At 38.9% G+C, this 17,587-nt stretch overlaps 1 protein-coding gene, 1 non-coding gene and 1 pseudogene across 2 annotated transcripts; 1 reads left to right on the top strand and 2 right to left on the bottom strand.

Moving 5' to 3' along the window:
• Positions 1-222: 222 nt before the first annotated feature.
• Positions 223-3,322, bottom strand: LOC120252559 (annotated as a pseudogene).
• Positions 3,323-4,461: 1,139 nt separating this feature from the next.
• On the top strand, positions 4,462-8,733 carry LOC120252482 (syntaxin-32-like). The gene is made up of 3 exons (XM_039260677.1): positions 4,462-4,629; positions 4,719-4,822; positions 8,457-8,733. The coding sequence occupies exons 1-3, from the start codon at positions 4,462-4,464 to the stop codon at positions 8,731-8,733; spliced, it is 549 nt and encodes a 182-aa protein (XP_039116611.1).
• A 222-nt stretch (positions 8,734-8,955) lies between these two features.
• On the bottom strand, positions 8,956-9,062 carry LOC120268557. Its single transcript, XR_005538964.1, has one exon. It is a non-coding gene; the product is annotated as a small nucleolar RNA R71 (small nucleolar RNA).
• Positions 9,063-17,587: the final 8,525 nt, after the last annotated feature.

Raw genomic sequence — 17,587 nt, 5'->3', positions numbered from 1 at the left:
ATGGTTATTATATCATAAGGGTCCAAAAGTGAGTCCAATGCCAATCATAACCAATTGAATAATAGCAGGTTCAAATACTTTCAAACCAGGTTGGAGTTCACAATGGAATCTCATAAAAAGTTAATCATTAAAATCATATTCGTATTGATGTTCATGGAATATAATTGAATTTCAAGATTATGATCATTATGTCCTAATTATTTTTGTGGACTGATGTGTCAATTATATCAACTCAATATTGTTTAATTCTGTAATTCAAGAGTATATGATATACTGATATGAATGACCAGAAAAACATGTCAAATAAGCTCCAAAAAGCAAAAAAAAACAACAAATGAAATGTTGGAAGACATAACTTACCAAATCCCAATATTGAAGATCAAATAAGAAAATCTAGCAAGGAGAATTCCATTCCATATTTAATCTCCATCAGGATGATGCCACCTCCAGTAACCATTAAATGCCTTGGAGAAGAGAAAATTAAATGCAACCTACAGGCAAGTAAAAGTTATATACCATTAAAAAAGCTTCCAGAAGAAAAAGAATACAAGACAAAATTAATGAGTAGCTCATCAACATGTTACAACCAATGTATTAAAAAAACATGGTTTAGACTTACCTTCAGGCTTGTCTGCATACTTGTAGGGGTGGCATTGGCAAAACATGACAACTAATGCATAAATTCCTCTATTCATATTTATCATTGTCTATCATGGTTTATCCTATAAGGATATATAGCAATCTTGAAATGTTATCTGCTTGCTATCATGTCAAATTACTGATCATGTTGATGATAACATTCATCTCTTGTAGATTTCAGTGATAGAGTAAGTTTAACATGACACATTTACAACTAGATGACCCAAATTATTACCCCTAATTCACCTTAAAATAAGAGCATCACAGTTAATGGCAAGGGATCAACACTTCCATAAATTATGAACGTGTTACTTTTTTATTGTACAACATCTAACATTCAACGTTAAGGCTTACTTCTGCATAAATCTCAAAATTTTGTTCTCTTGATTAAACTATGGATTTTAAGGACTGCTGAACTCTACCATGTTATCAAATATGTTCATAAGTAACTAAGCAAATAGTCGGGCCATTTTTCACTTTACACATCTCGGCCTCTTATCCCAGCTACATTTATTGGGAGTATAGTTTTAGAAACATTTAACTCAATCAAAGCATCTTCATTACCACTACCTGATTAAATCATTAACTTCTTCCATTTGATCTTGCAAAGTTCTTCTCTGTATTGACATTAACAACCAACTTAAAACATGACAAGCATGCTTGCTTAGAATAAATATAATATGCTTGCAAGAAGCCTCAAGTAAGCAAAATTAAATAATCATAAATTCAAAAAACAAGAAGCATAGTTGCAACATCATGTTTTATTATTGCCGCAAAGTGACAAGTGGCAAAATGATGTCAGCATGCAATATGTATCTTTCTCTAATTTGATGGCATTTCTATGGATGCCTTCATCTTCAATTTGAGCAAATATTCAAGTATTATTTTATTTAACAATCAAAAGTTTAAAATTCAAATGGGGATTATGAAAGGATGGAATCTTCATGGTTTGCTATTGAATAAAATCTAGGCTAATGGTTGATGCTTCGTACTTCGGTTTCAGAATCCAGTAGCGCACTTATTCATAAGATTCATATTTTTAATAAGATCATTTCATAATTGTTTAACTAGGATAGGGTAGTATCAATATTCTACCTGATCCTGGGTTTCATGCGGCTCTTTTTCAGGCATTGACAACTTCTAGATTTGATTTTAAAAAATTAATTGTTTACAAAACAAAATCAATCATTTCTATAAACCTAGACATTGGGTACATCACCTATAGGTAGGGTTGTTAATTTGCCCCGGATTTGACAAGGGGGCCAAAATTCGGAAACAGAGTAGGTGCCCGAGCAGGGATATAAAAATCCCCATTGGGGACAGGGCATCCCTTCCCCTCCCCACGCTGGCACTGAATATATAATATTAATATTATATATAATATTATAAAATTATTTATATTAAATAAAAATATATATTATTAAAGACAATATATTTGATGCATTAATAGATTTAAAAAAAAACGTGGACAGGACGGGGAAAAATTTTCCTCGAACCCAAGTTTAGCAACAAAGGGTTGGGAATGGGTTTAACAAGTCTAGATTAGACCAAGAAATAAATCTTCCAGTGAATCCCCACCCTGTTGACATTAATACCTTAAGGGCTCAATGGCAACTTTGAGAGGCTACTTAATGCCATGCTATTCCTTCTTCACCCGTGATGCTCACTAGTAGCATCATTGTCTGCTCTACTACAATGTGGCAACAACCCACAATAGAAAAGGGATCTTTGAAAAACAAAGTTTACCATGCAAGCAGATTACCAATACAACAACAACACACACAAAAAAAAAATTATTGTGACCGCGGAGAACTGCACTAGAATTGCAGTTCATCAAAAGGGCTGAACTCTCACTTGCTCATGCCTATGTGAATATAGCAATCAAAACAATACTTGTAATGATTATTTATGGATAACATACAATCACAGCATGATAATCTTTGCTCAAAGCTCCTAGTTTGATGGAAGAAGAAAAGACAATCAAATTAATCAGTAAAGTATATGCAATAATTTTTTAGGCAGTAATATGGATTTTATTTACACATGAAATGAACTTAGGGATAACCTGTTCACCACATGTACAACGTTTTGTAATGCAACATAAATATTGAACAAAAATAAACTATGTCCGTTGCATTTAAGAAGAAAAATTTTGATCAGTAAAAAAAATCGCATAATAATCAAGCATATTCATATGCCTTTCCTCAACAATATTTTCAATATAGAATAGGAAGATTATTCCGAAAAAAATAGTACCCCAATATGCCCAGGATGACAATGGTAATGTAATAATTTTCTTTGAAGAAGCACCCTGCAAATGAAAAATCAATGTTAACAAAAAAATAAAAGCACTTCATCATTGAGAGTCAGAGTAACATAAGCAATAAAAGGGAAAAGAAAATCTAGTAGGACATAGCAACATATATTGAGAAGAAGATGCTCAAGCTTACTGAAATAATGTTCCAGATAGTAACAGAGCATGTAGCTGAAGCAACAGTTATGGCATGAAGCCTTATTTTGAGTTGAGACTATAAGAGCATAAAGTAATGCATTAAACTCAGTGCTGAATAAAAACCAACATTCTTGAAAAGGGTCAGAATACCTTCAGTAAGACACGTCATGCAATCACCCTCCTCAAACCTGACATAATTCCAACAGAGATGGGTAGTAACATATCTTTAAGCCCTAATTTTTTTTTTCTTGAGGCATTGGTTCTTCACCAAAGTTATCCATGAATAACATTGTCAAGGCAATTATACACATTCACAACCTCCAAACAATATAAGACGTAGGATCAAGGGGAAAAAAAAGGAGGTCACATATAAAAAATTCATACTAATGCAAAACCATCCAATATTTCACATTAATTAGTCCACTGGCACCACACCGATTTTTATTTTTAGAGGCACATTCGTAGAGGGGTTTCTAAAAATCTGCTCCATAAGTGAAGTTAAAAAAAAATTATCTTAGTTTTAGATCCGGTTTAAGATAAACGCATGAAAAAGTTGGATTTTATTCTGGATGTTCTCTGGCCTTCTTCGTTTGCTCGAGAGGCGACCCTAAGGAGACATTGCCTTAATCCTAGTCATTCTTCATTTGCTTGAGCAGAAACCCCAAGGAGAGGAAATATATATCAGAACCCTAAGTGCCACGACTCTCCCTCCTCCTCCTCGCCAACCCTAAACCTAATCGATGACCCAGCTCCTCCTATGGTGATAGTGGTTGGTTCTCTAGCATTGATGAGATTTACACCGATCTCTTCTGCCAAACCTCTTCTCTCACCCTTAACTATCGAGATGATGAACACGATGATGATGATGAGACTGAAATCCTAATTCCTCCTTCATCGGCTCATCAAACACCATTAATCTCAGGAAAGAGATGGAGAAATTGATGTTCAACGAGAGCTTTGCGATGGTGAAGAGATCCAATGATTCATGCTCTAATTTTCGGCGATCCATGGCGGAGATGATGGTGTGGAGAAGGAGCTGTATGAGCCCTGTGATCTCAAAGAGCTCTTAAATTGCTTTCGCTCCCTCAACTCTTGCCATCACTACCAAGCCATCATCTCCGCCTTCTTCAAGATTTGGGACGCTCTTTTTCCGACCACCACTGCCAGCGAGCAACACTCTCGATCTTCACTGTTATTCTCCTTATCTTTGATCATATACTCTCATAATTTTGCTAGTTACTGTGACATCTAACTTTGAGATCAAACCTAGTGTATTTAATCTTTGTACTCTTTTGTTAAAAGATGAATTTGATGATTCATTTCGATGTGTTTCACTAGATTTCATAGTAATATGCTCGCATGCATTGTAGATGGAATTAAAATTTGTTGTTTCTCAGTTTGTTTTGCAAGTCCCCCAGAACACAGAATTAGCTGATATGGATAGCTCAAAGGACAGAGTGGCCCATGCCACTACTATACGTGATGACTTAAAGAGTAGACTAATGGGTGCTACAAAGCAGTTTAAGGATGTCTTAACGGTAAGGATAGAGGCTATCCATTGTGAAACTTTCTACCTTTCAATATTAGACTTTCTTTTTAATATGATGTCCACCTTCTTGCTTTGCAGAACCTCAAAACTCATGAAAATAGGAATAAAATTTTCTCTACAAATGCATCAAGAGAGAACCCACTGATGCATCAGCCCAAAATTGTCAGTGAGCCAGCCCCTTGGTCAAATGCGGCAACTTCCCTGCCAACCTCAATTTATGTTCACAACTATAAAATGATCTTTAGTTCATAAACCTGGGCATATATGCTTTAGAAGGTAATAGTCGTATGTTTCCCTGTGCTGTCTTCTTTTTGGCATGGTTATATGCTTTTATGCAAATATGGCAAGCTCTATTTGTTGTTTGATGTGTTATATGATCTAGTTAATCTCTGGTTATATTTGAATGACACTTTCCAAAATAATTATTGAATAATTAGCTTATATTTGAATGGCCCTTTCCTGATTTTTAACTTCTATTTATGGTAGCATGCATTTAAATTTTTAAATTTTTAATTTCTCTATGCTTTGTACTTACCTTTTTTTTATCATGGATTTTATGATGTTTTTGTTATTTTGATAGCATAATGTTGAATATGCAGTGTGGATCTTAAGACCATTTGATTATGGTATTTGAAGGAAGTTTTCCTTTCATTTTATATGTATTTTTTAAGGTTTTTCAATGATAGATGTTTTTGTTAGTTCATAGCAGCAACCTTTTTATTTAGTAACTGTATTTCATTTTTTTTCTTCAACACACCCATGAATGGCCTTTAGCAAGGAAACCAGCTGAGGTATGCTCTTAACATTGCTTTTGTGCCACCTCTTGTTTTAAATATTGCAGGCAGAGATAACCTTTGAATGATTGCCTTTGTATTAAGGATATTGTTTGAGATTTAAGTTTAAGGATCTTGGATGTGTTTTTATATGAAATGGTCGGACGAATGGGATCAATAACTATAATTTGTCATAGATAATCTTTAATGTAAACTTAGTCTTTATAGAGGCTATTATAACCACCTCTAAAACTATAGAGGGGTAATGAAAACTTAGTAGCTATAGTTGCGGTTATAACCACCTCTAAAACTATAGAGGATAATGAAAACTTAGTAGCTATAGAGGTGGTTATAACCGCCTCTACTCTTGTTATTAAAAACCACTTCCATAGATGAAACTTACCCCAACGGTTGGTACAAACTGGCTCTAAAGCGTAGAGCCAGCTTGATACGAGGCGGGTTAGAGGTGGGTTAAAAAACTAACACTATACCTATAGAGGCAGTTATGACAGCCTCTATAGGTCTTGAAAACAGCCTCGAAAGAACTTTTTTGGTGTAGTGTGGATACAGAAAGGTGAATATGTTTTTCTAGCCCACCCAAATTATAAAAAACAATATGTTGCCAAAATTGCGACAAGTCCACCAACCAGTAGATATAGATTCATTCTAACAAATCTTAAAACTATACAGTGAAAAGATACTATTTAAGTCTTCATATGATCACCCATCAATAACATTACCTATTAAAATAGATATAATATATTTAAATAATAATCATGTATTGTTATGATAAATTTCTCAATAAAACCAGAAGTGTATGAATACAAACTGCTGCGTTTTAATCCATATCACTTAAAGGGAAAAGTTTAAAATCTAACAATATATTTTCCAAAAAAAAAACCTATCAAGTGGCATAACATAAGGTTCTAAATAACTTAAATACCCATCGGCATTGTACACTAGTTTAGGTTTGATGATTATATTGGACAATCTGCACAATTCAAGATACACACCAACCAAAACAAAAATATAAATAGTAAATTCACTTCTACCAAAAACATAAGGCAACTACCTTTTTCCAGACATGCACCTTTTGTCCGTATAAGACCATAGATAAAACTCCAAGTGTGGCACCTACATACTCCATAAGCAGAGCTTTGAGATCTCAATAATGAAGAAAAAAAATTAGATCTCAGTTGAAGGATATGACCACTACAAAGAAGAAGATTATTGTCCATTTGTTAACAATAGTTAAAACAACAATGGATGGATCAGATCTTCTCTCATCAAAATCTGGAAATATGACATTCCAAATGCTGTTGAAACAAGAAAAGAATAGAAAAATACACCAACATGTCTAATAAAAATTATAATGTCAAATTTAAGCATAACTAGCCATGACCCCCGTTTTTGTGAATCTCAGTTGGGCATGGTTAGCAAATTATCAATTCGTTTAACAAGATATCAGATTACTTTTCTATTTTAGGTTGCAAGTTTGATGCATGCACTTTGAATACATGTTTTCATACCCTAATTTCGTTATTTTACTTATTCTCAAGTGTACTTTTTATACATGAGTAGTACTATTACGGAGTATTCTTGTCATATGTGCAGAAATCAGGGGCTCAGTGCATTTTGGGGCAAATTTGGAATGAAAATACAATATAGGAGTTCAAGTGTTCAAGCCTGACACGGGACATAGGCGGGACACACCCGTGTCATACCCCCCGAAGTTCTAAGCCAATTGTTGACTTAGCGAGATTTTGGTGCTAAAGGATATTTGCAAGATCAACATAGTCAGGACACGGTCGTGTTAATGCCCTCGAATACCACAGGATATCAGTCGTGTCCTAGCGTTGCACAGTCACAACACGATCGTGTCCTTGCCACCAAACTTTTCAGGCTGAGACACTCGTTGTTACCTTTGTCATCCCCAGCATGACACGGTTTAAGACATGATTGTGCACAGATCGTGTCGAGCCTGAAAAGTGCCATTTTAACTACAGTTTTAAGGTTTCCTCTTCATCTTTGTTTTGGGATTTTCTTCTCCTCCGGGAGGACATTGATGAGGACGAAGACAGAGCTTACCTACACATTCTAGGGTGTAACGGAACTAGTGGAAAGCACAAGAGAAGTGGTGTTTAACACAAGGAGCTCGACATCGGAGGCATATCATAGAGTGAAGGGAGTCGTGTCTTCTTTCTCTAGATCTAGTATTTTCTCCTCCATGTTGTACCCACCAATGAGGGGCTAACCAGCCACGGTGCCTCGGGGTGGGAACTTTGTACTTTGAATGCTAAAAACACTTTTACTCTTTTGATATACGGAGTTCTTTTGGTTCTTGTGTTAATCTTGTGTTGGTATAACTTGATGTGTTTGATTTGCATAGTTGCTTGGGTATGACTTTGATGTGTGGAATGGCGTAGTTGTGATTAGCTTGTGTGATTGCAAAACTTGTTGTGCAAGAGGCCATAGTTACCTTAGCAAAACGTGGTGTATATGAGAACCATTGCTGGCACATTGCTATTGAGCACACACTAGAACCCTAGAAAGTACCTGGTAGAACTTGAGAGTGAGGGAACATTCCTGAGTGCAAGGGGAACATCCCAGGGCATTGTTCTCTTCTATTGACACTTGATCCAATCATCGCCTTTATCTCCATACTTTCTCTTCCGTATCTTCCCTTTAATTGTTCTTTCATTTTTCTCAACTTCATCATCTATTTAATTGTCACTAAAGATCGGTCTTAATTTAGTATTTTTAGTCCAGCCCTTGAGGTTTAAGAACCCTACCCCTCATAGGGTACTACTATATTACTTGTGTGCGACCCGTATACTTGCGGAGAACACATCAAGTTTTTGGCGCCGTTGCCGGGGAATAGCAACAATTAAGAAAGCTTATAATCTACTGTCTAGTTTGTTTATATTGTGCATATTTGTGTATATCTTCTTTCATTAACGTCGCGTTCTTTATTTGGTCATTACTTTCTTGCTTTACTTTGAATTTTCTGTGAGCTTACATTGGGTTCACCTGTTAAGCACAGGTACAAGTGTATGATCCGTGGGAGCATATCGACCCCTCCAGTTAACCCTGATCAAGAAGTAGAGAGAACCTTCAAAAGAAGACTATGTCAAATTAGTCTGATGAAAACAGGGTATGTTGAAATTAGTGTGGAAATGGATCAGGGTAAAGAAATGGCCGGTAATCACCAGCAGAGTATCTCAGATTTTGCACAGCCAAATCTCGAGGGGGTCGGTTCAAGCATTGTTCATCCTCCCATTGTGGCAAATAATTTTGAGTTGAAGCCAAATTTCATCTAGGATGAAGAGCCATATGAGCACCTCAGAAGTTTCTTGGAAATCTGTGACATATATAAGGCGAGCAACATCTTTATGGAGGCAGTTCGTCTAAGACTCTTCCTGTTCACAGTGTGAGGAAGGGCAAAGCAATGGCTAAATTCCTTGCTACCTGAGTCTCTTACAACATGGAAGCAGGTTTCCGAAGCATTTGTTGCTAGATACTTCCCTCCTGCAAAGATCACCAAGCTCTGAAGAGATATCTCTTCCTTTCATCGATTGGAGTCTGAATCTTTGTATGAGACATGGGAAAGATACAAAGAGATGCTACGGAAATGCCCACAACACGGAATTGTTGAGTGGATTCCAATTCAAATTTTCTACAATGGGCTAAACACTTCGACCAAACAAATGCTTGATGTGGCCGCTGGGGGTTCATTATGTAACAAGAAACCTTGTGAGGCATAAAAGATGATTGAAGAAATGGTAAGCAATGGGTATCAATGGAGTTCTGAAAGGAACAAACCGGTGAAATCTGCTGGTATCGATCTCAAGTGGCTATCATCACAACTCTTGCAGCACAGGTTGAAGCAATATGAAAAAGGTTAGACAACATGCAATAACTGCCTTCAAGCTCGGGGCCCATTTAGGATAACTTCAGCCATTCAATTGACTCTAGTTTCCCATCTATTGGTGATGTAAGCACAGAGCAAATTGAGCAAGTGGATTTCCTTGGTCAGAATCATCGTTACCAAAATAATCCATATAGCAACACTTGTAATGCCGGGTGGAGGAATCATTCAAATTTTTCATGGAGTCAGCCGGGGCAAGGTCAAGCAACACAACAGTAGTATAAGCCCACACCTCAGGTTGCATCACAATCACAGTCTTCATCCTCTTCTTGTTCTACTAATGATCTCACCAATTTAATGGCTCAATTCATTGAGAGTGCTGAGACCCATTTTGCCGGTCATGAAGAGATGATTAGAAACACAAATACAACTGTGAGGAGCTTAGAACATCAAGTTGCTCAAATGTCCAAGTAACTGGAAGAAATATTACTAGGGACAATTCCAAGCAACACGGTGGCTAACCTGAAAGAGTCATTGAAGGGTGTGTCCTTAAGAAGTGGGAAGCAACTACAAGATCCTGATGAGAAGGAACATGAACCAATAGTTTCTGAACCAGTGGTGATCTCTGACAGATAATGCCCCACAGAGCAAAACTCCAATGCTAGCATATCAGCAGAAACTTCTTTTCCCTTTCAAGGCAAAGAAAGACCAACAGGATGAGCAATACCAAAAGTTCCTAGACATGTTCGAGACTTTGCACATTAATGTTCCATTTGTAGAAGCCCTAGCTTGGATGCCTAGGTATGCTAACTTTCTGAAAGAATTGCTCACCAACAAGAGGAAATTGGAGGATGTGTCTTCAGTAACACTGAGTGAGGAGTGCTCTGTTTGGCTTTGCAACAATCTCCCAAAGAAGGAGAAGGATCCTGGATGCTTTATTGTTCCATGCAAGATTGGAGGTTTGGTCGATGAAAAGGCACTTGCTAACTTTGGGGCAAGTATTAATTTGATGCCATACAGGATTTTCTAGAGCTTGGGTCTTGGGGAACCTAAACCTACAAAAATGACTCTCCAATTGGTAGACCGATCTACCCGAAGACCACGGGGCATAATTGAGGATGTTTTGGTCAAGGTAGACAAATTTATATTTCCGGTGGACTTTGTCATCAATATGCCACGGGGCATATTGATGATAAAGTGGAAGTGCCGTTAATCCTGGGATGACCATTTTTTGCGACGTCCAAAGCTCTCATTAATGTGAAAGATGGCTGAAGGACTCTACGTGTTGGTGATGAAGAAACCACATTTAGGCTTCGCGACTCCATGTGACAGATGATGGATTTTGATGATACTTGTTATTTTGTTGATGTGGTTAATGAGTTTGTTTCTGATTTTATGCAGGAGACATTCTGGAGGGTTAAACTTAATGACATTTTAGAGGACATCCCATTTGAGGATGACGAACCGGGTTTGACAACAGATGAAATCTAGGGTTTTGAAGTGTTAGTATGCATGGACTCCAAGAAAAAGACACTCACTTCACCACCCAAACTGCGTGTCCCTAACCATGTTCGAACTCAAACATTTAGTGAGATCCATTTAATTAACATGTTGCCTTGGTAGGTACGCATGTCTCTCAGGTGGCTCAGAGAGGTCTCGATTTCATGAACCTCCGTAAGAGTGTAATAGGTACGTCAAGCTAGTGACGTTAAAACAAGCATTTCTTGGGAGGCAACCCAAGTTATTTGTTTTATGTTGGTTATCTCTATTTTTCATTTTCGTTTTGGGTTCGCTATCTCCTATCCTCATGACATCCGCTCTCTCATGGTCTTATGGTTGTCGTGATCTCTTTGGTTTGATTTTTGTGCTGTTTTGCATTTCATGTTTTGTTTTGTGCTTGATCTTTCATTTTAGGAGGAAGATTCTCTACTCTAAAAATTTCCAGGATAGACACGGGCAGGACCCGGGCAGGGCACTCTCATGTGTATGCCCCCCTATTTTCTCTGACAAGAAATCTTTGTAAATTTTCACGGCCGACACGGGCCTGACACGTCATGTCAATGTGAAACACATAGTCTGTACTCCTAGCAAGATCGTGTCATGGATAAATTGTTAATTTTGCCATTTTTAGTGAATTTTCGCCCCGAGGGTTGTTAGAACCCTTGGTGACACGGTCTTGTCGCCCCATGATTTTCGTGCACCAAACCCGTGATCCGACAAGCACGCGTAGTGGGCGTGCATGGGGTGCGACCTTTAGGCTCCGGTGCTTCCTTTCAAAACCTTATCACCGGTAGCCATACCTCTTCACCGCGCTTCTTCCTTTGGAATCACCTGACACTTCCCCCCTCCATTTCAGCCTAGTTAGTGGGGTGTGCTTGGTTGCAACGTCCATCGATGACTCCCTTTCATCAATAACCTTCTTTTGTTTTTCTAGTGTTTTTCAAATTTTGGTTCGTCTCCAGTGTTTTATTGCAAGTACTTTGTGTTTTGGGTGTGTGATTATATGTTTTTCCGATTCTTAATACTTGTGTTCGTGTGGTTGGCATACCTCATAGCTTTGTGCGTTGGCCCTGAGTGGATGTTGTTCGAGCCCCTCTTTCAGATCGATGACCAACCCTGGCACGATCATGCCCTTGCTGAGTTTTAATTTGCTTCTTGCTTGGACACGGTCACAGTAACCCTAGCACGATCGTGTCCAACCTTGGATTCGATACTTTGACCTGAGTTATTCTATGTTCTATTTGCTAATCATGCCGAAGAAGAATATTGTTGGTGGGCTTTCTAAGCGACCTAGGTCTGACGTGTCATCACCTGGTGTGGAATATCGACCCACACTTCATGCTCAGCCCCATATTGAGAGATATGCTCGTCTCTCTCGTAGGTATTTTGGTGAGTCGCTAGAAATAGATTTGGACATCTTGCGAGAAATTGGACTTAATGCCGAGGTGTGACAATTATTGAGTGCAGCGGCATGGTGGTAGTTGTTTCAGATCACTAAAACACCTATGAGCAATTGGTGCTCAAGGTGTTGTCCACTTTAGAGCTGTCAAGGGGCATGATCGCTTTTCACCATCCAGATTATATTCAGTTCCAGGTTTTCAGCGCACTGCAGCGTATGAGCCTTACCGAGTTTTTTATCCACCTGCGCTTGTACCCTGCTTACGATGTCTTGCTTACTTCTAGACTAGCAGGGGAGCCCCTTTTCGATGCCTAGCTACGGTTCAGCACCACTCCCACATATGATCCCCATTGCACTAAGGGCACTGCACTCCGCTCCCCCGTACTGTGGTACTTTCATTTCCTGCTCAGTCATTCTTTAATTCCTTCAAAGGTCGTGGTGACAGTACTGAGGTTGTCAGTTTGCGAGATTTCAACTTTTTGCTGAGCATGGTTGACGGTTTTCATCTACATTTAGGATATGAGGTTGCTATATCCATCTCCCATCAGGAGACATCCCAACGTGTGGGTGATTTCTTCGTCGATCCTTATATCACTTGTTAAGTCCACCACATGGGCATTCTTCAGGGGACAGACAGGATTCGTGTGGTTTGGGTGTGTGGCGCCTATGACTCTAGAAACACTTCGTTCAATATGATTGGTTCACAGGGTCACAACTGTTCGGGGGATTGAGTACCGTATCACTTTGCCTCGGGATCAGCCTGGTAGAGACGCTGCTGCCCCAGCTTCTATATCTGCTCTGGAGCCACCTCTTGCCACATCTTCTTCGCTGCATTCACAGCCTCCATCTGCCACTTCTGGCCTTATTTTCTGTTCATCAACTAAGTTCCAATGGCTGCAGCAGCAAGTGGTGCGGATTTCTAAGCATTTGGGAGTTCGTGTCTTGTCGGAGCCCGCTTCCCCTATGCACCATTCGGTATATGGGTGTTGATACAGCCGGCTTGGGTATCAGTGTTGGCACCTCAGCTACTTTCCCGATAGAGATTATGGCAATTCCACTAGTGCATAGAGTGACGCATTCTGATTTAGTGATCCTTTTATTTCCTTTTGTATTTGCTTTTTATTTTTATCTTTTCATAGTTTGGGTTGTACTTTAGTCAGCATGGGATTCTCTCTACTGTATTGCCATTTTGGTTTGTTTACTTTTCTAGTTGCTGCTTTTTTATCCTATTACTGATGTTGCTTCCCTTGTGTCCCAAATTTTATCTCAGGAGTGGTGTGGTTGCTTGGAGTTTCTTTTGGGGGGATTACAATTGTGAGCAACATAATTCAAGTCTCAATTTAGGGCAGTCACTCTCCCCTTTTCCTTGCATTTCTCCTTATTTCATTGCATGGTTTATTTACATTGAGGACAATGTAACTATCAAGTGTAGGGGAGGGTTGCATGCTTGTGTGGGTAATGAGTGCCTTGTTTATGATGATCTATGATTAGTTAGCAGGTGATGTTTAAACTTAGGGGGACAGTGTGTTAGTAACCATTGTAGTGAAACTATGACTTACTCTCATTTCCCCAACCTAAAACTCTCATCACCTTACCTTGTGGTTCAACACTCCTCTTTTGTTAACAAAAAATATATATATATATATATGTTGGAAAGTCAGATTCCTTATTGGGAATGCCCTGCCAATAATTTTGTAAAGTTTAGATTTGTAAAAAGTTGGTGGAAAGAGCTATCACCTTTGATGAGTGAAAGCCTGACATGTGCTCACGTTGCGTGTGAACCACAAGTGCATGGGTGTCGAAGTAATAAAATACCTGGTGAGTCAGGTAGTCGAATCCACAGGCAATAGGGTTACTAGTACTGACTTCATCTCTGCTATCTAGCCTAATGATAAATAGAATGATGTGGTGAAGTCATGTGCGAAGAAATGAATACCGGAGACGAATATGCAAGGGTAAAATAGAGGAAAATCTCAATCGGTAAAAGTGGGGTATTCGGGTAATGCTCCCCCTAGGATTCAAGTATTAGGCACCGGATATACAAAGTGTTTCTATGATGAGTAAGTTAAGTTGTGGAAATCCAAATATAATCAGAGCCTGCCTACAGATCACTGATACTAGTCCCTTATGAGGTCCCGGTGGTGAAATCGCTCAATCTCAACAGCTCACAGCACATATGACAACAAAGCACTCTAGGGATTCCAAAAGGTGTATCCCTAACCCCATGCAATGCCCTAGTGGAGAAATCTATCAATCTCACGCCTCACACCAAATATGGTTGCATAGACTCTAGGGAATACGGAGATAGAATACACCATTTGGAGGGGAAAGGGGACGCTCCACTATCTCATGACTCACCCTCTCAACCCTCTTAAATCTTGAGGTTCTAACCCTAATAGAGACCTCTCACTCACCAAGGCAATAAATCATGCAAACCAAATAAGCATAGGATCTATAAGGCAAGCAACCATTAGACAAGCAAGATTGAAAATTAATCAAACTCGAATTAAATAGAAACAAAAAGCAAATCCACAAAATATGAGAATTCCAAGGTTCACAAGCCCGAATACCCTCTAGGGTTTTAGCTCTTCTTGGAGCAATGTACAAAACACACAATCAATAAATGAAAGTACATAAAAACAATAGAAATAAACCACCTTATATATGAACTGATGGCCTTGATGGAGAGCTTCGACGTCTTGAAGGACCCACTCCGAAGCTAGGTTCACCAGTGGCTTCGTTGATGCTCTGACGAAGGAGGAATTGATCAAAGTTGGTGACGAAGCGCCTCCAAAGGTGTTAAGACCTCCTCTCTAAACCCTTGCCGTCTTACCCCTCAAGAGCCGCACAAAAGATGTTTAAGAATAGGGCAAAATGGCTATTTATAAGCCTAAACCCTCGCCTGCCACGTGCCCCCATGCACCCATGTTTATTTTCAATGCGCCCGCATGGTCAGTAGGAATTTCCAGGCGGGCACATGAATAGTTATTTTACTACAGTTTTGCTACAGCAAAAGTACTATCGCGTTTTACTTCAGTGCTTTGCTATAGTACTTTTCACAAACACGGTCCAAACATTCTCCTCTTGAAGCCACATAGTCGGGTACGCGATCATACGGTAGCCTATAAGACTTTTCTTCATCGACACGTCTTCGACGGATCTTGCAATCTTCACAAATAGAAGAAACATGAAAATGTATCTGCCTTTGTGCCCTTCCAACTAGTTAATTGACTTGAATCTCCTTGGAAGTTGGCACACATCTTCACATTCATGAACTCCTCTCATGTCTTAGTCTTTGAATTGCACAAGAACTCTCAACATTGTGCCTTTATAGCCTATCTTTGATTTATTTTGATTCTTCAAGGCATTCACAACCTAATTGCACGAAAGCACACCAAATACACAATATGAGACATAAACTGATAAGTGTCTAAATGTAGGTATTTTCTTATATGTATTTTATACATTTTCCATGTATTTTATTGAGGATCGATGCCCGTTTTGTGCTTAATCGTGTACTATTTATTTTGTAAGGCAGAAGAAAGCCATAGACAACACGATGACACCATGTGGGCGAAAATAAGAAAAATATAGTCCTAAAGTACTGTAGCAGAGTTAGTGCAGCGAAGTCACAATAGCAACACTGTAGCAATGGATTGTTTTGAAGGAGCTTGTCTAGTAGTTCATGCGGCCCCCATACGGCACATATGTCGGCCGTATGCAGCCTGTATGCACTCCCATATGAAGCAAAAATTGGGGTTTGTGAGAGCTATACGGCCCCCATACAGTCCCCATATGGCCCGTATGCTTTGGATTGTATAAATACATATTGCTAGGGCAAATTAAGGGTACTTTTCCTTGGTTGTTTGGGCCGCTGCCAAGACACTTCCTTGAGGCATTCCGGACATCTTCCGGCGATGATCCTTGTGGGAAATGAGCACACATCATCACCAAGAGGGAGAGGAGCAAAGGAGAAGGAGTTGGAGTGAAGATCTAAGCCATCATCGACAAACTTGTGAAGCTTCATCCATTCAAGGGGATTACGACCTAGAGGGAGTTTTCATTACTTCTTTTATGTTTTTGTCTTCTTTGTATGTTGTATAAGTGTCCCTTATCATGAGGGATTAACTTATTGTTGTGTTTGGATTTTGGATGAACCCTAGGGTTCGTCATGTGTAAGAACTTGGGATGTTTTTTTTCATTTAATTTGATGGTTGTTTGAGATTCAATCTTTCATGCTTTGACGCTTAGAATTACATTTATGGAGAAATCCGTAATTCTTTTATGAGTCGATGAGTGGATATGACCTACTCATGTGTACTATATATAGGAGAGATTGATCGGGTGTAGATAGCCCTCCATTGCTTGGTTTAAGCCAAAGGATAGTAGGTTTACTCTTATTAGAGAACTCCTACAACTTAATGCGATCATAGGTGTGTTGATCCAGAAGAGATTCCAATTGTCATTTGTATAGGGATTTGAAAATATCCTGACATACCATAAAGGAAACAATAAAATTGATGCCCTGCTAAACGCTCCAACATTTGATCTATAAATGGCAACAGAAAATGATCTTTGCGAGTGGCGTCATTTAGTTTTCTATAATCAATACAAACTCGCCATCCTGTAACTGTCCTGGTCGGAATCAACTCATTCATTTCATTGATTACCACCGTCATGCCTCCTTTTTTTGGAACTACTTGAGTTGCACTCACCCATGCACTATCGGATATGGGATAAATAATTCCTGCATCTAGTAGCTTCATTACTTCTGCTTTGACAACTTCCTTCATGTTTGGATTTAGTCTTCACTGTGATTGGATTACAGACTTGTAATCATCTTCCATTAAGATTTTATGGGTGCAAAAGGATGGATTTATGCCCTTGATATCTGAAATCTTCCATGCAATAGCCGACTTATGCTTTTTTAACATACTAACAAGCTTGTCCTTATGTTCCATCGACAAATTCAAGGCTATAATCACCGGAAGTTTAGATTCTTCCATCAAGAAAGCATACTCCAAGTGTGCTGGTAAGATCTTGAGCTCTAAGGTTGGCGGTTCATCAATTGTCGGACGTAACCTACTCTTCTTCAACCTGTCAATTTCCTCAAACTTGTTCGTTTCCTGCTCAACTTCATTCTTCCCATCTCCCAACTGTGAATGAATTTCTGTATGGTAATCAACAACTGTCGTTGTATTCAAACCACAAATCTCCCCTACTGAGAATGGCACTCCTACTGAGAAAAGTTCCTGCCTTTGTTTTTGATAAAATGAGTCGAACTGATTGAGAACTGCTTCCAAACTTTCTTCTAAATGATCACTCGATGATGCCAGTGTGGACCTCTCAAACTGATCCAGCACACTATTTAATTCGCAGTCCTGCTTCTGAATTTTGGTGATGTACT

This window comes from Dioscorea cayenensis, chromosome 1, assembly GCF_009730915.1.
Source record: "Dioscorea cayenensis subsp. rotundata cultivar TDr96_F1 chromosome 1, TDr96_F1_v2_PseudoChromosome.rev07_lg8_w22 25.fasta, whole genome shotgun sequence".
NCBI classification, from domain to species: Eukaryota; Viridiplantae; Streptophyta; class Magnoliopsida; order Dioscoreales; family Dioscoreaceae; genus Dioscorea; species Dioscorea cayenensis.
Note: the sequence above shows the minus strand (reverse complement) of the source record. Positions and strands in the feature narration are given on the sequence as shown.